Below are 25,429 nucleotides of genomic sequence, written 5' to 3' on the forward strand. Positions count from 1 at the left end.
AGAGCATTTCTGATGGCAAGATAATATCCCATGGCAGGACATGATGCAACAATATTGCCAGCTGGAGTTAGGGTTCCCAGAAGCAGACTGAGGTAATATTTTATTCTCCTATTACTCCTTCACTGCTCACTCTCTTTTTGGTTTATGTTTGGCCATGGGTGTCCTTCTGTAGGAGTTACTCTGCCAGGGATGGTAACTCACATCATCTTTTCTTGCATTAGAGATCTTGTCAGTAAATGAGAAGGCAAAATACTACATCCTGATCATGCTGGAGCACAGCAGCCATTAAAACAAAAGTCCAGTTCAGCAGCTAGTGACTGTGAGGAAAGGAAACAAGTAAGGAAGAGGGATGGAAGGACTTCATTATGTGATGAATAGAGCTAAAGAGCACCCATATAATAAACAGGGGTATAAACACAGCTGGAGGATAGGGGACTGCTGAGCTGCACTGGCCCCATGGGAGGCTGCTTGCAGAGAAGCTATGGACTAGCATGGGAGGACATGGTAGAGCATCTCTTGCCAGAAAGGTGTAGCCTTTGCAAGGATGTCATTGCTCCAGCTCCTACTGCTGCTCTAGGCTCCCATGGAGACAGCAGCATTTAGAGCTCTGTTCCTCTGCCTTTCCTTAGCAATACCTACAGCACAGTAGCCTACTCTGGGGCACAGCCACTCCTGGGTTTTGCTAAATAGGAATGTGAAATCATGGTTTAGAAGTTAGGCAGGGTTTTAAAACCTGAGTTAGCTCCAGAAAGTGACTTGGACTATCAGCTGTGAGGGCCTAAGTATTGATATACAGGCAGGAGACATTTAAGGGCCATTGTGAATCCCTAAGCAGATGGCTGCCTTTTGAAGCACTATCTAAATATATTCCCAGTGCACCTACTAACACACCCTCCTTGCCCTGCCACGATCTTCTTCAACTCCCACCACTGCACCATAAGAATGTGAAAAACTGCTTTTTGTTTTGTTGGGACTGTTCCTTGGATGGTTCCTTATTCTTTCTTCCACAGCCTTCCTGTACTACTTTGTTATGTCTGCTCTGATGTTCACTTCAGTTTTGGGGTATTTCTCTTGTCCTTTGTTTAAATTCATTCTAACTTTTCACTGTCATTTTTAAGCTCCAGGGATTGTCTCCCTTTCCCACTTGTCCCTGCACCTCAAGCAAACAGAATTGCAGGTACATTATTTCTAGATGAGTATATAGAAACATCAAACCTCTATATGAATACGAATAACTGAAACCCCAGAAAAAGATCAAAGATATATAATAATTCTTTTGCACACCACCAAGAGTAACAACTGACATTCTTCACTGCTCTATTGCCCTGCAAGGATTTCAGTAATATTGCTACAGCTGTCAGCTCTTGGGTTTTCTGTAGCTTTGTTCTTTATTTCCTATCTCTAGAACTTTTATAGACTTTTGTACTCATTGTGTGTGCTCCAGAGCTCAGAGCTTTCTGGATCATAGGTCAGTAGATTCAGCTCCCCTGTCTCTCCTTTCCTATATGATTTTCCTTTGTTTCTGATGGTGTTAGAAAATCTGATCTGTGCTGACTCTATATTGTCCTCAAGATCATCAATGAAATGAGGAACTGCTTTCCTTATTCCCTCACCACCTTTCCCAGTTGTACCAGGATGGGTGATCAGTCTTTACGTTCTGGTTGTTACTGAGGCATTTTCTCTTAATTTTCATCTGATAAACATTTTTCCAGTACGTGTAATTTTTCGCAGAAGCTCCACCAGCACCTAGGAAGTACAACTGCTTTCCCTGCTTTTGCTTAGAGGATATAAATCACGTGGTAATTGCTGGAGGTGACACTGCTGTTTGACACCTGCTTTGCATCACGGTAACACGGGAGTAAATGGAGCCTCCTTATTTATGCTAAGCGGGGCTTTGACTCCAGGAGCAGAACACGGTGTGGCAGCAAGTACCAACAGCCCAAGATCAGGATGTGGCAGCAGCTGATGGTGCCACCTTATGATGTCCTGCATGTCATCAGCTGCTGAGCTGTGCTTTTTCTTCCCCAGCAAAGACACAAGGTCTTAGAGCTCATTAGAGAGCCAACAGCCCCTGCAATGAGGTTTGGGCCTCTCTCCTTCCAAAGTTCATGCTCTATTTGCACATTGGTATTGGGTCATTTTTTTCAACCTGTGGGATAAGCACGTATGTCATCCCAGTTCTCCACAGGACACGACTTGGATGTGCCTGCTTAAAATCCATTCAAATCAGACTACTGTGAGGCTGTGGGGCTGTGGGGAGCCACACATCACTCAAATGCAGGGGAACTTGCCCTACAAGTAAAAATCTTGTGTTTTTTCGGTCTGCATCACTACCCAGTGGCTTCTATGCACCCTGGTGTTTTGCTCAGTGGGGTGAGAGAGCAGCCAGCAAACAGGGACTCTGCTATATTATAAATGAACTATCAACCAGTTATGTTTGTGAACAGCCAGTATTTTGCCTAATCTGTAGGAAAAAAAGTGTTAATTTGTTTCCTTCCCACTAAAAATGTAAATTGCTCTTCTTAGAGGTGATTAATCCCTGGGGAAACTGGGGATCTTTAGGCCCTCAGCTTGTCATCACTGTAAAGGGCCAAGCAAAGTCCCTTCCTGAGATGATTTATGTGCAACTTGCACAGTGAAGAACAAAAGGAAGAGATAGAAAGACAGAAAATACAAATTAAAAAATCTAAATCAGTTTCAGGAGGTTAACAGAAAGCAGGAGCTTGTGGCAGGAAGAATCAGACAACAGTTGTCACAAGTAATTGCAAGCGAGGTTTTTTGGTTCCCCATAGCTTCCAGTGTCCTTCTCTTCTCACCCCACCTTCAGAGGCTTGAGATCCATCTGTAGCCAGGGTTGCTTCTTCTCAGCCACCTGAGGTGCACTGTATTTTCACTCCCATCCTAAATCATCTCACAGGACAAAAGGCTCAGCCTTTCTCACAACTGGAAATAGGATAGACATACCAGGACAGCAGTCTATTCCTAACTTGCTATCACACTGTGTCAGTGCAAGAAGTGCTTCAAAATATCTTAATTTAAACTTATCTGCTGGACTATTTTTAGTTCCTAGCATTCAAGAGCCTCTCCATGTATGGTAGAGGAAGGGAGGGAAAACTGGGTGGGGAAATTTCCTCCTCTGCTTTATATGGGCCTGGCTGCCTGTGCAGAGTCATCAAAGTTAATACATTCCATATCAGAAAAGGAAATCCTTCTTGTTTAAAGCGGATGTACAGCAGCATCACTTGAAAAGATAGAATGCTTATAAATAAGTGGCCTATTTATTGGCAGGTCATAGAGATTACCTCTTCTAAGAGTGACTGCAGTCACATTTCTCTGCAGAGGATGAGTGCAGCAAGCCATCTCTCAGCTTGTTACAGCTGGTATAGGCCACAGGGGCTGTGAACAAGATGAAGTGTCTGAATGGCAGTTTGAAGTTATTGCACCACATTTTCTATTTGGATTTCAGCTTTGACAGTTGTAACTCTAATGATCACAGTTATGTGACTGTTAGACTAACTTACTGGTTTTGTCATTCACTGCAGTCTAGGAGACCAATAGGTTTAGGATAGTAGCCTACAACTACTACATTCTACGTGCCTTAAAGTAAAATAGAAAAGCATTCTGCTTAGACCAGGAGATTAAAATTAATTGCCTGAACTATTGATCTTACAGAAGTGTGTTCCTAGTAGTGTGAAGCCATGCTGAAGCACCCTTGGCCCTTGCCACTCAATGAGCAGCCAGCCATTCAGAAAACAAGGACAACAGCTTCTATGGTTGAATCACAGATGGAGAGACTGATCTCATTTCAGCATGCATGAAACTGGAAATTGCTTCCGCTTGGGAAATCAGTTTCTATACACTGCTGCAGCAGCAGTCTAGTACAACTAGACTGTGTTTGTTTGTTTAACAAAGCAAATGTTATGTGTTTATTTAAGAAACCCCACCTAATAACTGTCATTCATCTTTGAATTCTCTACCACTTGGAAGGCATTTATTAATGTGTGAGATAAACACAGTGAGATAAACACCAGGCATCTAGAGCCTTCTTTCTCCATCTTTAGGCTTGAGTACAACATTTGAACTTATTCCTTCAGTTTATGTCCTTCCATGGAAAGCAGAGGTGATATTTTCAGGCTGATATATTAACAGGGCAGAAGCCAGATTATAAACTACTTGTTGTCTGTCTTGGCTAGTGTGGATGAATTTTTCCCTTCTTTCTTAATTGTCACAAGTAATTTGCCATCTTCCTCAGGTATTCTTACTGGAGACCTCCAGCATCATTCCCTCAGGCATCACTCTTATCCAGCATTTTAGTGAGGATATTGTGGGTTGCAGCACTGGAAGTAAGGCTGATAGAGCTCTGCTCTAGTCCACCTTTGTACCTCACTGCAATTCTGCTGCCCCTAATAGAGACACGAATTTAGCTGAACGTGTGTTAGCTCAAGATAAATCTAGCTGTAGATACTATTCTCTGGGAGGAGATAGATCTTTAGCATTTGAAGATGTATGGAGGAAAACTATGGGATCCCTGAAATGAAAAGGTATATACTCTCATTTGTTCTAGTATTTCTACTATATGAGATATCATTTGAAGCACCTTTTTTAAACTATCAGTTACTCAGACATTATTTCTATGTTATCATTCTCAGCACAGGGACTCTGACTGTGGGTTACAGTTCCTCAGACATGATCAGAGGACATTCATCATCCTGCTGCTGGTGAAGCAGTGTCAGAATTCACTTTGAAACTGACACTTCCATGGTCTTTGCAGAGCCCTAGTTAGTGATTTTTCAGACTATGTTGTCCCATATGTTAACACAGCCTGGCCTTGCACATGCACTTCTACTCTGACTTGGGATGTGTAAGGCTGATGGGGAACAATGTCATTAAACCAAAATGTTGCCAAAAGTTCAGATTGCAAAAGTGATTAGAGCAATAATCACACTGAAACAGCTATACATACAACCCCTTATAACGTATAACCTAAGACTATCTTAACCAAGCCGATAGTTTTAGATTCCAGGTTTTGATATCTGAGTTGAAAGAAATTGTAATGCAAACAGATAACAGGAATCCCTTTCCCCATGTTATTTCCATCAGTTCTGAAAGAGATATGGGACAAGGTTGCTGACAAAGTAGGGACAAGTCTGCTAGGGACAACACTGAAATTGTTTTGAGACAAAGTGATAGTGATGGATAAGTGAGAGATTTAAAAGGATGAGGCATAAAAGGACTTTGACAAGGAGTGATTAAACAACAGCCATTAGTTAAGAAAAGTGAGAGAAAATTATAGCTAGGAAGGAGAAAGCTGTCAACCTGGCAAATACTTGTTCTTCAGTTTCACTTAAACTCATCGTAGGAGGGAACATCAGTTTGTTTGGAAATGTGTAAAGCTTTACTTTCATCAGTATCTACCATTTACATTAAGTAAGAATCTCACTTTTTGCAGAAAGAAACAGGAGCAGAAACGGGGTTGAGTAGATTCAGCATATCTTCATACACTGACTGTAGTGAAAGGACAAGGCTGAGTCAGCTTCTCCGTAGAGGTCAAATATAAGGAATTAATGAAACTTGTATCAGAATGGTCCTCAGTCCTTGCCAAGTACCTTGGAATAATAAGAAGGATCTCAGGGAAAAAGACCAAGAATATACCCTTCTAGTAGACAGGGGCTCTGATGATAAGAAAAAAAATCATTTAGCTTCAAATAGGTGCATGAAGTAGTTCTTTTGTGCATATTTGCAGAAAACAAAATGAACAGTAAAATCAACACGGACTAATAAAAAGTAGAAAGGGTATTTGACCTGTTCAGTAAGGTAAGACTTCATGGCTTAAGGAATAATATGAATATATTATTATTATATATAATATGGTCACAGTTCACATATTATTGGCTTCTATAAGAAGCCTTCCACATGACTTTTCCAATGAGAGAAATATGGATGAGATAGGACTACCATAAGGTGACTGCACAATTGGCTAAGAATAGAACAGAAAACATAACTATTAATGGTTCATGATGTCAGATGAGCTAACTGGCTAAGTCGGTAGTAGTGTTTCACTGCTCTTCTGAGTCTAACAGGACTACCTCTATATTTTCACTCACAGAGCTTTAAACACTAACGTCAATCAAAGGTCCTCTCCACCTCAATGTTTTATGACTGGCAAGGAGACAGATGATAAAAAATCCCAACCCTCTTCTCTTCTGTCAGTGGATCTTATCCTCTGGCTGCATCTAGACGGGACAAGCAGCATGTGCTGTGGGACACACCACAGCCCCAAAACTGCTGTTATTCAGATCTGGAACCTAGCTGAGACACCATGCAGATTTTCTCTGGTTTTTCTTCCTAGAGAAACCCAGGTGTGTGGGGGACAAAGGGGAGGGAGGGGGGTTACCTGGACTGAGGAGCTCAAAAGTGTTCCCAGGTACACCACTATTGTCTTCCTCTCTGCTTTTTCAGATGCTAATTCCTGCTGTTGAAGCTTTGTAAATGTGGCTTGTTTCTCCTGGGTGTTGTACCTAGCAAGCAGTAACAGGAAATAGCAATAGTACCATTTTCAGTTCGTGTCCTGGGGACTTAGTGGAGATTAGTGTGTATTAATTGGCAGATGACATAACACATGGAAGGTATACTGTTGTCTCGTGAAAGGCTAGAATTTCTAATGTAGCAGGAACTTGAATAGTTGCAGGAAAGGACTAAAATCAACTGGTTCATGATACTATATGTCAAGTGCTAGAGGATTAATCAAGTCCACGTAGTGAGATGGTAAGTATATACTTGTCTGTAGTACTGGAGTAGATGTTGGATAGACTGAATGACAAAGATGTGATCAATCAGTGGTATCTGCTGTCAGACATCAAGCAATTTTGTAAGCAGCAGAATTAGCAGATCCTGGCATCCTTTTAATTTATGTTTTGTATTTGATATCTCATTCTCTCATGTCTAGTAAATGCAAATCTGTATGATATCTGTCTCTCACATTCAAAATGAGAATGCATGTGTGTGTGTGTGTGTTCTTCAGTTTCTGATGCCTAATTAACACTGCTCTCAGGCTTCTCCCTTCCTATGGTGGGGTCTCTCTCCTCTGTTGAGCCTCCTATTTCCATGTAAACTTGTAGGAGCTTTGTATCTTTGTGACTTCAGACTCTTAAATTAGCAAATGGACTCAAAAGCTATTAGCATGAAATGGGTAAGATCAAAAGATGTGCAGCATTGTCTGCATAAACTTTTCATAGGAAATTGTGCTGAAACCACAAAAGACAGATTCACTTGTGCATTCAACAGGTGCTGTCCTGGCAAAAGAAAGTTCTCCTTTGGGAGAAGACTATGTAGGGAATATTTAGGGCCCAGGTGTGAGTTGTCAGCACAGAAAAACTGGCCATGTGTGCTACCTTTTGCACTGAGGACACTTTTCAGCTCAGGAAGAAAGGCAAACTGTCAACCAGATGAGAGAGTTTTCTGAATGAACAAGCTATTTGAGTCTCCAGCAGGATACCATGAGACTAAGATGCTGCAGCCATGAACAGTGATGTCTCTACACCTTCTCTGCCTAACAAGAGCTCTCCAACAGCAGTATGGCTAAGAATGGTCAAAAATCTACAAAATGACTGGGCATGTTTTTTCCCCTGGGCTGTTAACTTACCTTCAGAAAAGCCTATTTCTTTCTGTTTTTCCAAAACCAGGAGATTACAGTCGGGCAGTGTCTCACTGGCACACTTAAAATCACTAGCCATTTAAGAAGAAACACTGGTTTGACAAGTATTTAAACTGTCTAACCTCAGATATATGCTAAAGTGTTGCAGATTTGAGTAGGACTGTAGCATTTGTCTGTAGCATTGTAAATTTGAGCTGAAACCATATCTGTGTTTTATATTATGCACAGGTTATGTGATGCAAATATCCAAGAACGACAAATATTTCGTATCCCAAGAGTTTTACCTTTACTTTGAAGTGAAAGAATATATACCCCTCTGCTTAACTGCTTGCAATTTAAATACTGATCAAAGCTTTAAAGGTTGAAACTTTCAACAGGGTAATTCTTAGAAGGTCAATATAACCCATCTAAATCTTATTTTGAAAGGATCTCAGGTATGTAAAGTATGAGATGTCTGTAGCCTCTAATGACTTACCGAGATATTTGCAACATTAGCCATGGAAAAATGACTTTGTCTAACATAAATAGCTAGAAGAACAAAATTCGAGGTGACCCCATCTGAAAAAAGCAGTTGAATAGTAGCATTTCATCACAGAGGAACAGGTTCTTTATCTCTGGAAGCAGCAGAGCACCTTATTTTCTATAGTAATGGTTTTTCTAGAATTCGATCTCCGTAATAAAATTTATCATTGTTTGTTTCCTAGAGAACATGAACAGTATCTAACCTCACGTAAGCCTGCTTGCTTAGTAGCTTGCCTGGGCATACATTAAAATGCTTTCTTTTAATAAAGCCTGATCTTGAAAATATTTATACTTTTTACACTTCTTTTTACTGTAATTAGTAACAAAAATCATGTCACATCAATGAAATTTACTTAAGAGGAAAATCTTCATAGGCTTTGCTTAATAGATATTTTTCCATTTTGAGTATTTTTTCCAGCAGAATTCAGTGTGTACATGAAATAAGTGCTTTAGAAGTTAACAAAAAGTTTTCTATAGAAATCATTCACCACACCAACAGAATTTATGAGATTTTTATAACCCTTCCTTTTACTCTTTAATCTATTCCATTTGAATGTTCTTACAAGAGACAGAGCTGTATTTTCATTCCAATGGCATGTATCAATATTACAGGATTTCCCCAAAGAGACATATATCCCTATATGTGTAATTATTCATCAAAGAAGAGACCGAACCACATTCATTGTTCTTGCTCTAAGAACCTCTGTATGAGACATGACAAGTCTCTCTACAGCAGTGTTCCCTTGTGGGGGTTGTCTTCTTGGAGTGCAGTGATGGCTGCTGGATTTCAGCATGTGTGGTCAGACCTTCATTTTTCCAGACTCTAACATTGGAGATGGTCTGCCAAGGCTACAGAATTGTTAAGGCTGGGGCTGCTGGGTAGGAGAATCATGGGAGAGTGTCCCTTGGCCATGGCTCTGGGATTGTCTCACAGGAGCTATTCCTAGAGTATAGCAAGGAGCGGTAAGACAGGACCTAGCAAAGTGTGAAGTGATGCTGAGCAGGCCACAACTGCAGAGATTTGCAGACTTCCAGCACCATCTATTCTCTTCCCATCCACCACAGTTCTCACTATCAGCATCTCATTTTTCAACACCTCTCAGTCTCCAGTGCTGGATCTCTGAATGGTGCTGCCAAAACACCACTCCCTGGTTTCTAAACACTCCATCACCCTCTCTGCGCACAGCCATGCTTTCAGCGTAGGTAACAGCCTCTGGTGTTTTAATTCAGCTAAACAACTTCACTGCAGAAATCCAGGATCCTAATACTCCTCTGTTAAATGTTCCTCAGTTATGTACACACAGAAATCTGAATCATGACTGGTTCTCCTCAGACATAAAAGAAAATTGATATACACAGGAAAGCCTCTGCTCTCTCTTTTCTTCCTCTTTACCTGAGCTGAATGCTCTCTGAGAGTTTCAGGCAAGGAAAGTTATTTTCCTCCTGTGCAGGTTTCTTCTGTCTCTCTATATTGGATATACACACTGTTAGTTTCATCTCTTTGAAGGGCTCTTCGGCACAGAAATGCTGGACATTTAGACATTGGTAACACTAACTTGAAGCTTGCACCTTTCTAACCTGAAACTTGCACCACAGAATTTGTGATAATATATAGTATATTTTCTTATTTAAAAATAAAACAGAGGAGTTTCTCTTTACAGGGAGTACAGGGTTGGGGAAAGAATAAGGGTGTTTAAGTGCCAGGTGACAATGTCCATCACACTGTTCAGTGATGAAGCTATGAAGACAAAAATAGAAAAAGTGACCTCATGGCTTTCAGCAGCAATGCCTACGAGACAAAAGAGAGGCTTTAAAAGGCTTGTGGACTGATAGCAAAGACCTTGGACATCTCAGAGTTTTGGTTCTGCTCCAGAAGGGGACTGCTTTGCTCCTCTCTCATTCTCTTTCTGTTTATGGGGAGTTGTGAATTAAGTGGGCTTTGTGACATGCCCAGTTCTCCAGGTCTGGACTCTACTTTCTCAAGCTTGGATCGGCCTTATGCAGGTACAAATGCCTCCTTCTTTTCTTTCATTTTCTTTCCTTTTCTTTCCTTTTCTTTCCTTTCCTTTTCTTTCCTTTCCTTTTCCTTTCCTTTTCCTTTTCCTTTTCCTTTTCCCTTTCCTTTCCTTTCCTTTCCTTTCCTTTCCTTTCCTTTCCTTTCCTTTCCTTTCCTTTCCTTTCCTTTCCTTTCCTTTCCTTTCCTTTCCTTTCCTTTCCTTTCCTTTCCTTTCCTTTCCTTTCCTTTCCTTTCCTTTCCTTTCCTTTCCTTTCCTTTCCTTTCCTTTCCTTTCCTTTTCCTTTTCCTTTTCCCTTTCCTTTCCTTTCCTTTCCTTTCCTTTCCTTTCCTTTCCTTTCCTTTCCTTTCCTTTCCTTTCCTTTCCTTTCCTTTCCTTTCCTTTCCTTTCCTTTCCTTTCCTTTCCTTTCCTTTCCTTTCCTTTTTCTCTTCTCTCTTCCTTCTTTCCTTTCCTCTCCTTTTTTTAAGTCTACTCTCCTTGCCCTATTCTTTTGCCTATTCTGATTTAATTCTTGCTCTTTACCTTCTACAAGTCATCTTAGGAAAATTTCCTAATTTTTCTTAAACTGTTTCAGAAGATTGTAGCTCGAATAGCATGACCATTTTTCTGTTGGGAGGACTGGTGTAATTAGTCATGTGCTTTAGCCTTGGATGAGGAGAAAGGTAGGAAGAAGAAAAGAGGGAGTTGAGAAGCAGATCCCAGAGGGTCCTATTTGCCAGTTCCTTCAGGGCACAGGACAGTTCAGAGCAGCTTTCTAGGGAAGTTATACATGGATCCTAATGCAGAGCCAGGACTACAAGCTGGTGGAGTTAAAGCCAAGACCATCTTCTGTTACATTTTCTCTGACAGTATTTGCTAGCCCAGACTTTAAAGCTGGCACTTCTATGATAGTCTGCTGTCAGAAAGGGCTGTGCAGACATCACTGAATGGTGTCGTTCCCTATCTGTTGCTAGAAATCCTGATGCTAGAAATCCTCCTGTGAGTCACTCAGGCCAGTTTACATATTCTGCACTTGACTGAGATTCTGTGGTGCTGCTCTTTCTCCTTGTAAATTTAGAAGCAAAATACCTCCAGGTGAGGTGTAGTAGCTTATAAGGTTGTTTGAAGCAACTTCCCTTATTTTCTCCATTGTCAACAACCCCTAGAGACACAGACATGCAGATTTGTAAGTGAAGTGGGCAGACCTTCAGGGACTGTAGCTTGTTTCCATCATGAGAGCAGGTCTTTGAGGGCAAGTCTGTGACTTCCATGAAGAATACTAAATCTACACAAAAACCTGGACACTTCAGTCTTGGTTCAGCAAAGCGGAGTCATTCTGTAAGGAAAGTTTTGCAAAGAGCCTTCACTTTGCAAAAGCAAGTACAAATAATGAGCCATTTCAGCAGTGCTTTTCCTGTTTCTAGTTCTGGGAGAAAGGAGCAAAGGAGAGGAATGGACTGTGCAGCCACATGAAGTGATCTCAAATCACAGAAGTCCCCTTGCTGAAATCCCAGAGCAGCAACATGAGCTATGGAATGGCTACAAACTTTGAGAGATTCCTGGAAGGACGACTGCTTTGCAGATCAACACTTTATTTTCATCATGGGGTGGGAGAGGGAAGCTCTTTCTGCTGTGGTTACACTGATGCAGTATGGAATGATGACATTTGACATAATTGTGTAGTCCAGAAAGGTTTTTGGAGACTTCAGCCCTCAGGAAACTTCTTAACTAAGCTCCTTGTCCCTCACTGCAGGTGACTATGCCACATTAACATGTTCACATTGAAGGAATGCTTTGTGATAAAATGATCAGAAGTGAGATCCTGAGAGGACTGAGCAGTTTCCATCATCTCTTGAGCTAACACCATCCCTCAGCACTGCCTTACAGTTCTCCTCTCCTCTCCTCTCCTCTCCTCTCCTCTCCTCTCCTCTCCTCTCCTCTCCTCTCCTCTCCTCTCCTCTCCTCTCCTCTCCTCTCCTCTCCTCTCCTCTCCTCTCCTCTCCTCTCCTCTCCTCTCCTCTCCTCTCCTCTCCTTTCCTCTCCTCTCCTCTCCCCTCCTTTCCTCTCCTCTCCTCTCCTCTCCTCTCCTCTCCTCTCCTCTCCTCTCCTCTCCTCTCCTCTCCTCTCCTCTCCTCTCCTCTCCTCTCCCTTCAGCAGACCATAATTTATTACATCTCTCTTGGGAATGTCAGAGCTGGACAAAGTGGGTTCTTTGGACAAATTATTAGATGCGTACATTGGATGGTTGTTTCATCTTTACTATCATGCTGGGGAAAAGAATGGAAAAGGGTGAAATGAAAAACATCACAAATTAGTCTGTGGTTTAGGTATGTGGGGCTTTTTTTCTGTGCAAGGTTAGTGCTGACTTCTGTCACTTCAACAGTGATTCAAGGCATGTCCATACTTTCCTTAGAGCAGACAAGTTTGGTTTTACTATTGAATCTTGTTCACCACCTGCTTTCCCTGCACACAAAGACAGAGGACACAACGTTCCTCCCTGGAGCTTTACTGAGCAGGTGGGAAATGATTATCCCACACTTTCATGCCAGTGTCCCAACAGGTGTTGTCTTTTCCAAGCAAGCCTGTCTAAGTGGATTTCCTTCTGGTCTGGCTGATCTGTTGTGGGGATCTGGGATTCTTGCTCAGGAGCAAATACTCTTCTTCCTTGCCAGGCATGGAGCAGAGGGAAGGGACTGCAGGAAGGAGGAAATCATGCTTCCTTTGCCTCCTGCAGCAGCAGGGCTGCTGCAGAGCAGCAAATAGCCCCACACACAGTGCTCCTGCACAACACTGACTGTAGCTGACATTGCAGGGCTCAGATCAGCAGCAGCCCTACTGTGCTTGCAGAGCACCTCTCCTTTCGCACTCATGCAATCTTCTGTATGGTAGAAGGAACATCTACAGAAAGCAGGGCTCCACCTTCAGGGTGATAAATAAATGGTAAATATTTCCACAAGCAAGGACAAACACTGTGAAAACGTCAGGGACTCTTGGCCACGTGCTTCAGAAAAAGGAAATCTCAGGTCTGATAGGAAACTTAGACCAGCCATCAGAGTGGGAGGAGTTCCCTCCCTACACCTGCATCAACTTCTATTGTGTTACACATGGAAGGAGAAAACTGCTCCTGATTTTCTATCAACAGTTTATAAAGAAACCATCATCATCAAAAGTGGAATGAAAAAGAAGGGCAAGGGGTGTGCTTGTTCTTATCTGCTTTAGAACACCTGTAGCCATTTCACTGTCCACCTTTGCCCACCCAACCTTTTCTGATCTCTGAGACTGCCTCTTTCTATCTTTCAGAGCTCCACCGCCACGAAAGCATCCAGGAGAAGAACGTGAAAGAAGCTAAAACCAAGTGCAGAACCATTGCATCCCTGCTGACAGATGCACCCAACCCCCACTCCAAGGGGGTGCTGATGTTTAAGAAACGCAGGCAGAGGGCTAAGAAGTATACATTGGTAAGTTTTGGGAGTGTTGATGAAGACCGCTCCTACGAGGAGGAAGACGGAGTTTTTCCAACTAGTGAATCTGAATTTGATGAGGAAGGTTTCTCTGATGCCCGAAGCCTAACTAATCACTCAGACTGGGACAACACTTACCTAGACATTGAAAAATCCAAATCTGACTCTGAACAGAAGGAGGAGAAGCAAAAAGGTTTGACTGAGGCCTCAGGTAAAGGAGCACGATTATTTGAGCAGCAGAGGGAACGGGCTGGGAAGTACACAGTTGAGAAAACTCCAGTGCAGAAGAGTTCAGAGCTTGCCCCGGCTGCCCAGCCAAAGCAGGGCACAGTGAACGGAGATATGCCTGTGCCAGACAAGGCAGACAACGTGCCCCTCAGCATCCATCTGGAAGGTGTGCAAATGCCCAGCAAGCAGCCAGCCACCATCCCCACTCAGCTCCTGACTGCCCCCAGCCCCACTTTCTTCCCACCTCCCCCAAGCACCCCTGACCCCTTCTCTGCAAGTTCAACAAGCATGTTCAACAGGTCTGCACGGCCCTTTACTCCTGGCTTTTCTGGCCAACGTCCAGCAACATCTTCTGTCATCTTTAGGCCATCTGCACCCAAAAAACCCACTGAAAGTCTGAGTGGGCAAAGCACGGGGGCTCCCCCTTTCTCACCTCTGGTTCCAGGAACACCTGCCAATGCACCAGTGCTAACACAGCGTGGTCCAGTGAGCTCCTCCACATCTCTGTATATTTCTGCACCAGGAAGACCAACATCACCACTGGAGTCACAGCCAAAAGGGGGAGGAAGCACTTCAGAGATCAAGCCTTCTGCCAACACTGCCCGGACATCCACCACCTCTATCTTTCTGTCAAATCCCTCAAAGCCAGGAGGGGATATGGCCTCCACAGCATCCCAGCCACGAGTCCCAGGAACAGCCTCTTCTTCATTGTATATTAGTCCAGCACCATCACAGCACATGAGAAGCAGCTCCCCTCTGCCAAAACAGCCTTCTCCTGCTATCACTCCAACAATGCCACGACCTCCTTCGGATCCCTTAACCTCCAGGGAGCAGAGGATTTCTGTGCCAGCTCCCCGCACAGGCATCCTGCAGGAGGCTCGCCGACGGGGCAACAAGAAGCCCATGTTTAGTAAAATTGAGGAGAAGAAGAAGAATTCACCCAACCCTGAGCTCCTGTCTCTGGTGCAGAACCTGGATGAGAAGCCAAAAGGTGACCACCCTGGGGCAGGCTTTGAGTCGGGGCCTGAGGAGGACTTCCTCAGCCTGGGTGCTGAGGCCTGCAACTTCATGCAGTCCTCAGGCCGCAAGTTCAAGACCCCACCTCCAGTGGCCCCCAAGCCTCAGCAAGATGCTGGATTAGTAAATGGGGCGCAGGACATGCCTCAGCTTAAAGGCAAGGGGGCAGAGCTCTTTGCCAAACGTCAGAGCCGCATGGACAAATTTGTGGTGGAAACAACACCGAAGCAAGAGCACAAGCCCAGGACCCCCTCTCCATCCCCTTCTCTACCCTCATGCTGGAAATACTCACCCAACATCCGGGCTCCCCCTCCAATAGCTTACAACCCAATGCATTCCCCTTTCTATCCCCTGGCAGCTAGCAAATCTCAGGCTAGCAAAGCAGAGAGCAAAGTGAAAAAGGCACCTGGCCAGAAATCAGGGATCAAGGTCATTGATTTAATGCGCCACCAGCCCTATCAATTAAAGTCAGCCATGTTCTGTTTTGGGGATCCCCCAAGCCCCAGCACTCAGAATACTCCTGGTCAGCCAACCCCACAGGCTAGCTCATCCTTCATGGCAGCCAAGCAGGTCCCTGTGAAAATAGCCAAGACCCAGGAGATTCGTCGCTTCTCCACGCCGGCTCCCATGCCAGCCTCCAGCAGCCTGGCACCCACTGTGCTTGTGCCCCGCTCAGCCACCACGCTGGATGAGCCATTGTGGAGAACAGAAATGGCCTCTTCTGCCCCTGCCACACCAGCACCCTTCCAGGTGGAGCTCAGCCCCTCCCCTAAGCCATATCAGAGCTCCCCAGAGCCTGGACAGGTGGGACAGGGACCTCCTCTAAACTCAGCCAATGCCTCTCGGTTTCAGGTGGCCAGGCCCAAATTCTCTGCAGCAAGAACAGGCATGCAGGCCAATGTGTGGAGGCCAAGTTTTGGCCATCACTGAGTCAGGTACCCCTCCCATCCTGTCTGTGGCTCCTCAGAGATAGCGCTTGTTTTGTCTTTCATGTCAGCGCAAGTACGTTGGGATGAGTGATGCAAAATGAAGGAAAAAACCTCAAAAAATTACTGCCCTTTGGCACCACCCCCTTCCCCAGCCTCCCCTTGGTCTCAGATGAGATACTTCCTGGAAAGGCTTACTGGCTGTGGCTACAGCAGGAGGAAGAATGTGGAGAGAGGGCACATGTGTGGTAGAGAGACTGGGAACTTGTACACAGCAGCAAAACCCTCATCCAGAGGGGGTTAACTCACATGGAGACACACATGAAGCAGTAGTTTTCCTTTCCCAAGGGCTTTGGAGTCACCCCTGCATGGAAGCAAACTAGGAGGCAAGAGCTTTCCAGGAAGAGAGGGTGAGAGGTGGGAATACAGAACAGAAGCCCCAGCTTTCCCATTAGATTGTCCTCTGATCCTCCCAGTCTGCACATGTTCCCCTGTGCACACACACATGCACACAGCAATACTCATCAGGGAGTGAAAGGACAAGTGGAGCCTCACCTGGGACACTTCTCCCAGACTTCCCTCTGTGGGGGCATGGAAAAGAGGGCAAAAGAGCAGAGTAAGCAGTGGTGTTTGCCCATGCACATGTGGGCAGTGTGGCCTGTGCCCGAGTGGCCGCATGTGCCTGTTCCTCCAGTCACCAGTGCTGGGGGTAAAAGGCAGAGTCATCCTAGCTGGATGGTCTGGAATTAGTTTGCCAAAGAGGGGCTTTGAGGGGACTTGATGGGGCTATCACCAACTGTGGGAACTACAGAAGGAAGTATCCATTTTAGAGGATACACAAAGTCAAAGCTAAGCTCAGGCAGTGTTTGGTTGGCACCAAGAAAGGCCCTGCAGCATCTGTCCCACAGAACAGGATATGGGTACCGTAAGTAGAAAGGTGGATTGCACGGGAGAAGGTAGAGTTGGCTTTAAAATGAGACAGGACTGAATATGCATTTGTACATGATCTTTTTGCTTTGTTTAGGACAGAAATGTGGCTAGATTAGAAATGGGTCATGACCTAGAACTTGCTGAAAGCTTTGTGATGAGGGGAAAATGGAGGGCCTTTACAAACATTCTCAGTGTGGAAGTGGAGGCCAAAAAACCAGAAAGTCACAAGAAAAATTTCATACTAAATTACTTGGGTATTATTGTGGGGCCTATTTGGTAAAAACTAAAGTGCTCTGAGAATCCCAGAGGATCTGTACTCCTACGCATATACAGAGTTCAGTTTGCTGGTGAAGCTGGGGAAACAACTGGTTATTCATTGAGTGTCCCAGGCTAGCCTCCAACTTAATCCCTACACTACAGGCATACAGGAAAAAAACCCACTGCCTTCCCAAGGAAAAATTCAGCATATTACTAGGGACTGTGCATGTGTGTGTGCATGTCATCTATTCTCTGGTTTATACACCCCCCAGCCATTTACTTTCTGCTTGTGGTCCTCCTTTGCTAGCAGCCACTTTTCCAGTGTGATCCCACAAGTACACCAAGAAAGCATTGCTCCTGAAACACTGCTTCCAAACACAGCAGATGCCCCAGCTGCAGGGAAGGGGTTTGCCACCTCTTTCTGGGTCAGGGTTGCCCAGCCTTTTGCTAAACCCTTAGGAATGCGTACAGGAGGCAGAATGAGGTTCTCATAGCCCTTTCTCCTTGGGACAAGTCTCCCTTCCATTAGACTTGCTCCTCTCTTTCAAGCAGTAGCCATTCTCTGACTGGACTGAGCAGAAAGTTTGGATATATAAAAATGTAGGTTTTTGGGGAAAAAAAAAAGAAATGCAAGTGGTTCTGAAGCAGTCTGTAGGCAGTGCAGCTATTGTTATTTCATACTAAATCTAAACCAACCTTCCTCTCCACAGCAGGCGCTTATGATGTATAGCTTTTTCATAACTGGTGCTTTACTTTTTCTTGGAGGCTTGAAAGTCTTTCTTTGTGAGCACCTGGAGATTTTTCACGTATGTTATCCTATGAAGAAAAAGAAGGCTGTAAAACTTAGCTAGACAACTTTGGGAGGGCGATAATGAGAGAAAAGGAGAATACACAATTCTGCCTTTGAATCCTTCACAGTCTGGCTGGACTTTTTTGCAAGCCCATATTTGCAGTACACATTCCTTCTGGCCCTGAAACATATAATGAGCATGCTGGGGAGAGAAGATAACAGAACTTACACCTCACTTGGCACACTATCAACCATGGGAGAGGATTGTGAGAAAAGCTACGGGAATATCTTGAGTTAATGGACAAAGGTGAGGCTGAGTCAGAAGAGATTCTGCATCTGGATGTATGACATAGGAGCAGCCAACATGAATTGATGAGGAGATTATGTCCCTGAAAAGCCCCAGAGAGAATGTCTTAGGAGAAATCATCACCGCAGAGTTAATTCAGATCACCAGAATCCACTTAGCTCCAGTGAAGGGAAGCAGCCATGCTACAAAACCTATCTCAGATGATTGCTTTCTCACTCATCCTGTACTGCATTGCATTGCCAGTGTTTCTGGAAAAAAAAAAAAAAAAAACAAGAAAAAAAAGAAAAAAAAAACAAACCTGTGTGCAAACTGAAGTTCTGTGACTCTTCCCAAACATGGAGGAAGGAATCTTCTATTTTATCTAGGAAAGCTGTACGAAGGAACTCAAGAAGTAGCAGTTCTCCAAAAGCTTTGTCTCTCATCTCCTTGTGGAGTGTTGTCTATCCCTGGCTAGTGATTTAAGCCATTAGCCTTAGACAGACAAGCTAGCCCAGGCTGAAAGCATTACTGAACTCAGGTGTAGAGAGGGGTTGTGTGGACCAGAGGAAGGGTGCTCTACATAATTCTGCAGTCAAGAAATAACCTCAGAAAGTCTGAATCTTACTCCAGTATCCCTTTCCCTCAGGCCCCTAAAGTTAAGTGCTCTCAGGGCCTGAAAGTCTCAGGGAATTCATTTTGCCACTGGAAAAATAGAGAAGTCTGGCCTTAGTATGTAAGGTAGATTGCATGGGTTTAGTATTTTGGTGATCCCACTCCAGATTTCCAGGAGACAATGATTTCTGCTGAGGAGTGATTGCCAAACACCATTCAATGTTAGATATCATGATTGAAGTGAGTGGAATAATTGCATTTTCCCCATCATTTTGGATAATGTAATGGCAGGAAATGGAAAAAGCTGGGTTTGATTGGAGAACAAATATTAAATATAGGAGCAAGGAAAATAACTAGGAGGCTGTGAATCCTGCATTTTACTTACACCCTTGCTTCAATGCCATGTTTAGAGGCAAAACTGAAGTAGTTTAATGGATTTCAGCCCCTCACAAACTTTTCTGCATTCTATGCTGACACAGGATTTGATCTGCAGAAGCAGAGGCTGCTGCTGATGAGGCCTGCAGTGCTCATAGTGTATCCCAAGTAAGGCCTGTAGCTGCAAGTAGCATGAGATGAGAAATAATACTGAGATGCATCTGTCAAGTTGTAAGGAAGAAATCTGAACTACTGCTGGCTTTAAGCAGCTCTGCTGATGTCTGCTCATGAAAATGCTGTGGCTGGCCTGTTAGAAAGGTCACAGGTGAGGTTACAAGGAATACTTTTGGAACATGTAAGCTTGTCTTGAGCCTCTCCATGTCTAATTCCTCAGCTGTTGAACAAGCACAGACATAAACAGTTGTTTGACAAGTTTTAGCTCCCACCTGCTAAGTTATAAGCTGCAGTGGTAGGCCAAACCCCATTGTTCCCTTGTTAAGTATTTGAAGATGTCTTCATGGGCTCTGATTTAAAATTGCCTATCATCCCTCCTCTCTAGCATGCTGCAGGCTACACATTGCAGCTATGGCAATTCAGGGGTTTTATCTTTGCTTCAGAAGTAACAGTCCCTTCCCTCTCAATATATGGGAACACTTACCAGAGATAACCTCAAGATCCTGCAGCACCTGAGAGGAAACATCTCAGAAGAGACTGATGTGAAGAGGAGTCACTGATACCAGACATGAGCACAGTGTGAGGCAAGATTGCTCCTCATAAAGAATATACCTTTCTGCTAAAATTGCACCCCCTACTAGACCCTTTTCCTAGAAGAGACCCATCAGTGCTCTGAAAATGGGAGCCCAGCAGCAGTGCTCTGTCTGGTGAAAGATGTGACCCCAGATGAACAGAGTTGGCATCTTTGTTTATGGAAATACCTTTTTTCCTTTTCTGTTTTGTCTTTTTATTTTTCCCAATTTAAAATCACTTTCTATTTGTTTGTGCAGAAAAATAAACTTGTGATATGCACTTTAAATGTGTCATTTTTTCACTTTCTTTGCTTAACACCCAGGAGGAATTTCTAACTACATGCATTTAGCACTACCTACTACAAACTGCTAAGGACAAGAGAATATAAGGAGTTCAAAAAAGGTTGGGATATCTCAGCAATAAAAACACCTAGGTTGGACTTAAAGTCTCTATGCATTAAAAAAGCGCCATGCAAGCAAAAACTTAAGTGAGATCCAAAACTTTGGTACTACAGACTATAAAACACTCACTGACAGGCTGAAGACATTTGTGGACCAGCCTGAGCTGGCCTGCCCCATCACTGCCCCTCAGCCTGTTCTAACCTAAACCCTACCCTCTTCTTGTAAATCCAGTATCCATGAAAGTTGGTAAGCTCAGATAAAAAAAAAAGTAAACTCACATTGAACAATTCAATTTAATACTAACCAAGATACCTAAAAAACAAGTCACTTAGAAAATCAAATATATCCCATTATATTCTCAGGCTCCAAATCAAATCCTAACTCTAAACTTAACGTAATTCATATTAAAGTCTACTCAGTTTCTGGATCCTGAGAGGTTCATTGTGTACAATTTAGGACAAGTGTTAGCAGGTTGCCTTTCCCAGACATATCTCACTCACAGATAGCAATTCCTAAGCACTGTAAAAGACACTGAGATCAGCTGTAGGGTTAGACTGCAGGCTAAGGACATTTGTTTAAGTATAATTTTGCGGATGTTTGTCAGATTAATAACAAGGAGGGCTTCCTTTTGCAGTGGTCCGGAGGTAGGTTTAGGACTATCCAGCATATTTCTGATTGACTTGCCATCAGAAAATACAGAAAGGGGCAGCAATGTTTGCTGATGCCTAACCTAAGCTTCTTTCCGACCAGAAGCACGGCTCCCAAAAAAGTAAGTATACAGATGCACAGGCTGCAGATTAGGACTGCATCTTGTTTTGCCTAATAAATCTGACATAGTAGGATTATAAGCTACTCCAGATGGTTTGACACATTGCAGGACAGTTGCTGTATCTAGGACTCTTAATTAAATTCCCTGTTAACCTCTACAACCTTCTCAAGTGAGAGTCATTTCCTCTCAGAGAACATCATGTCTGAAGGAGCCAGACAAACAGACTTTGAAAAGTGGAACAGGAGCCTGCCAAGCCAAAGGATTTCTAAACAGCTATATAGCAGGCTAGCGATTAACTTGGCCTTCAGTACCCACCTTAGAGAGAAGTTTAAAACCATAAAACAGTAAGGTGCCTAGTGGAGACATCTACCCCCAAGCAATCATACCCGATGGAAGGAGAATGTGCAGCTAAGAGCACAGCAGGGAAGTGTGCGGCATGCAGGAAAGACAAGGCTGTTCCCCGACAGTACAGACCTATAGCTTCAATGGCCACTAGATGTTGCCACTGTTCTCCTCTGAGTTACCTGGGGCTTTGGCATTCGCCTGATGTGGTGTTAAGTCTAGAGGGTTTAAAATCTAAGGAAGTCCTTTCTTCCTAATCTATCCTCTTTTGACGTTCACATATGGTGTTGCTCAGTCCCACATACCAGAGGAGAAGGTCAGGCTCATACCAGGGAGTTTTGGCAGCAGGGGGCTTGCTGCAGCTTGGAGGGGATTCCTGGGTCACGCAAACAGGCTGCCCAGCAAGTAACACACCATGGGAATGGCAGCAATTTCCACACACACTCCAGCTCTGTGGTCAAATCCTACATATTTTGCAGTCCTACATCTTATTGTGCATTAAGCCCACTTAGCGGCACCAGAGAGCCTGGCATTTACTGTTTCTCCTATTTTGGTGTTATGAAGTACTGAAAAGTCTCCCTCATGCCTGTGTAAACTGACGTGAAAGAAGAATATTCATGAAGAATACATTAAATACTTTACAATAACAATAATTATATTCATCATCACCTGAACAATAACCAGAAAAAAGGGCCAAATCAAGAGTTTTGCAATTTTTTTCCAGAACAGATTGAATCATGTTGGAATATGCTGTTTATGAATACTTGGAACATAGATCAGTCCTGGGTAACAGGGAAAAAGGAGAGCAAGAGCAAGGTTTAATTCTCAATATTTGAAAAGTTATAGTGGTGAAGATTGATGCTGTTTTCCTGACTTCTGCATGACCAAAATGTGCTCTGGAGACAGTTCTGCTGCTGTTGCATCTTTGAAATGCTGCTTGTGTCCATCTAGCAGCGTAATAAGGCAGATTTTGTGTCCTAATCTTGAAATGAGTTTGTAGGCATTGACAACCTGAAGTTAGACCATTTGAAATTAGGTGTACAAGAATGCAGTGCAAAAATAAATTAATTTTGAAGAAACGTGTCAGAGAAAGGAAAACTTTGTTTAGGCTGTTCTCAGGCCACTATAACGAAAGTTGTATTTGGAAAGAGGGAGGTGGTCACAGTGACGGAAAGACAGTTTCTTGTATGATTATGAACTCTCTGAAGCGCTGAAAAGTCCTACAGGCAGCACATGTACAACCCTACTGTCATTAATGGAAATTCCATGTACTTAAGCAAGGATTGACTTATGCCACCAAACCACACCACAGTCCAGGTAAATGCTTCCACCATAAACAAAACTAAACCACCTCAAGCACAGCTTGTAGCGATTCAAAACCATTAGCATTGACTAGTATGAGTGGGTAGGATAACAGAAAAATCACTGATATCTTCTTCTCAATTCAATGCATTATTTATGGTAGGGGTAGAAGATAGGTAGAATATTACCAGTGCAAAAAAGCCATTGACCTGCTGAACCTGGCACTGTGGCAGGACACAAGTGAAGTCTCTGCTAGATCTACAATTGACATTTATAGACTTGTGAACTAGACATTCCTATGTCACAGGAGAAACCATGTATAGAAAGGAGCAGGATTTAGTTCTCAGTGTGGTAACTAAAAATAAAGACATATAATTTCATTTAAACATAGTGTAGGAGGTAAGAGACTCAGTTTAAGGTGTGTCTTGGTGCTTAAGTGTCAGACACAAGAGTGCTTTATACAAATCACTCTATAAATCCTAGTGCCACACAAATAGGTTCAAGACTCAGGCTCTGTTGAGTTCATTCCAGATGCACTCCTAGGTCCCATATCTCACCTGGTATATATATTCTTCTCACATAAGACTTTGACTAGGCAAACAAATGCTTTGTTGCCATCAGACCATGGTTCCCATCACTTCTTAAATATGGGCTTCAGCATCCTTGTTCTTGACCCTTGCCCTTTGGGCTGGGGATCCACAGCAGAATCTTGTCTCCTGGAGCTGGCTCGCCCTGAAGTGTCAGTGCTTTGTTCCTGGTCCTAATTGCAGGGCATGCCTGCTCATAGTCTGATTGAGATCCTCACACACCATGCTAGACATGCCTTCTCTTCATCTTGCTATTGCTTTTCCCTAGTCTCTCTTGAGTTTTATAAGAGGGAGCACACCTGTTTCCTGCTCACTTCCAATTACCATGGGGATCTCTGCTCCCTTCCAGCATGCTCAGCTTCTCTGTCTCTGCAGCTGCCTGGGGTGGGAGAAAGCAGAGGCACACCAGGTGTGACAGGGAAGAGCAACCACATCAGGGAAGAGCAATCATCTTTTGGAGCTACATCTTGCCCCAAAATCCATCAGGTTCCCACATGATATACAGGTGGCATGAACTGTTCCCCTAAGGTGTAATTTGTACTCAGGAAGGCACATGAGATGACTGAAGACGTAAAACAACAGCTATAAAGTGGTCTGAAAACAGCTGCTGGAAGCAAGTAGAGAGGAGGCAGAGTTTAGCATCAGTCTAGTTACTGCAAAAGGTGCCATATAATGGTAGCTGCATTTCTCAGCTTCTCACCTGATGATATAAATCACATTAATTTCTCAGATGATTATCAAAACGGAGCTAGAAACTTCTTTAATTTAGATGTAACTCTACCTCATGCCTTTGGGAAAGGAAAGGCAAAGGGCTCTGATTTCAAGCAATAAAGCAGCACATTGTGTTTGTTCTTACTCTGGCCCTCCATATGCCACCACCTTGTGTCAGGCAGAATCTCCCATGATGAATGATGAACGAGTGTTTAGAGCAAAGGGAATTTGAATAGGAGAGCAGCATCTCAGGGAGCACAACTGGATGTCACAGCAGACATTGGGCACTCTGGTCAAGCACACTGCTAAACCAGTCCAGAAGAATTAATGTGGTGAGAAGAATACTCCTTGTACAATCTGCAGTGAACAGGGCTTGGCAACACCAAGACACCCGCTCCTCTGTGGCCACCTGCACTTGTGCAGAGTGGGTGTGATGTATGGACAGATGGTCAGCTGTGACAGTAGCATTTGACACCTTCCAGCTTTGTGCAGATGTAAATGCCTTCACTAGGCATGAAGCTCTGTGATGGTGCCCCGAGCAGGCAGTGGGTGTTTACAACTTAATTGTGCTTATTTTACACTGGAACTGCTCCAGGGATTTGCTCCTGAATCACTGGCATAGTAGTGTGAGGACAGGATCTGGGCTGGACATCACTCTGGTGTACCATCCCAGCTCAGTGAAGGATGCAGGGCTCTTGTGGGTAGTGGAAAGCATATGTCATGCTGTTACACAAATGAGGGAGAATCAGAGCTGTGAAATAGGCACAGTGCAAGGTATACATTGTGGTTACATGGATGAAAGCAAGAGGAAAATAGAAAACTTTAGGCCAGGAGAATGTCGTATGTGCTCTAACTCCAAGCAGGATATAAGGACTGTTTAATGCCCATAGGAATGTTACAGCAGTCTTCTACAGGACCTTCCTAACAGTACTGGAGATTAACACGTAGTGCTTTCAACCCAGTTATCACACTGCAAAGTTTTATATGCATTTGGTGCAGGGAAAAACAACAGCAAAGTCTAGGGAAAAAGGAAAGTGGCTATCTCCTGATGTTCCTTCATTTCAACTTTGCTTGCAATTCTCTGTGCAGATGATTTTCTACTATCATCACAACTGTGTTTTGGGGTTTTTCCTCTTCTCACTATACTCTAGAATTATTCAATGGACAACAAGATTTTGATCCAATAGGGATTCAATCTTCCAACATAAAATAGAAAGACAATGTTTTCTGGAGGATTTTTGCCTTATTCAGAAGCTGAAAGGTGTGTGCATCTTTGAGTACTCCAGTAAAATGAGATATTTTCCTTCATCCTGAAACCAAAACCCAATTGGGTGGACAGGAAAAAGGAGAGTCACCTCATAACAAACAGGAGTTAAGGAGAGTTATTTGCATGTACAAAGCTGCAACAAATGCAGGCTATCAACCATATTTCTGTCATTAATCAGGAAATTAATTTCCTTGCTCCTTGATTCAGTTGGGTTTCCCATACATATGAAATATCTACTTCCTAGAATTC

The 25,429-nt window shown here is 43.5% G+C and overlaps 1 protein-coding gene across 1 annotated transcript in view; it reads left to right on the top strand.

The window, feature by feature from the left end:
• SYNPO2L (synaptopodin 2 like) overlaps positions 1–20,072 on the top strand; it is a 38,724-nt gene extending 18,652 nt beyond the window's left edge. The window contains exon 4 of the mRNA XM_005520527.3: positions 13,472–20,072. Coding sequence (XP_005520584.2) covers positions 13,472–15,807 — 2,336 coding nt within the window. The 3' untranslated portion in view covers positions 15,808–20,072. The remainder of the gene's footprint in view (positions 1–13,471) is intronic.
• The last annotated feature ends 5,357 nt before the right edge of the window (positions 20,073–25,429 follow it).

Source organism: Pseudopodoces humilis, chromosome 9 (genome assembly GCF_049639895.1).
Source record: "Pseudopodoces humilis isolate 2021_Gansu_Grassland_sample_001 chromosome 9, ASM4963989v1, whole genome shotgun sequence".
In the NCBI taxonomy this organism is placed as follows: Eukaryota; Metazoa; Chordata; class Aves; order Passeriformes; family Paridae; genus Pseudopodoces; species Pseudopodoces humilis.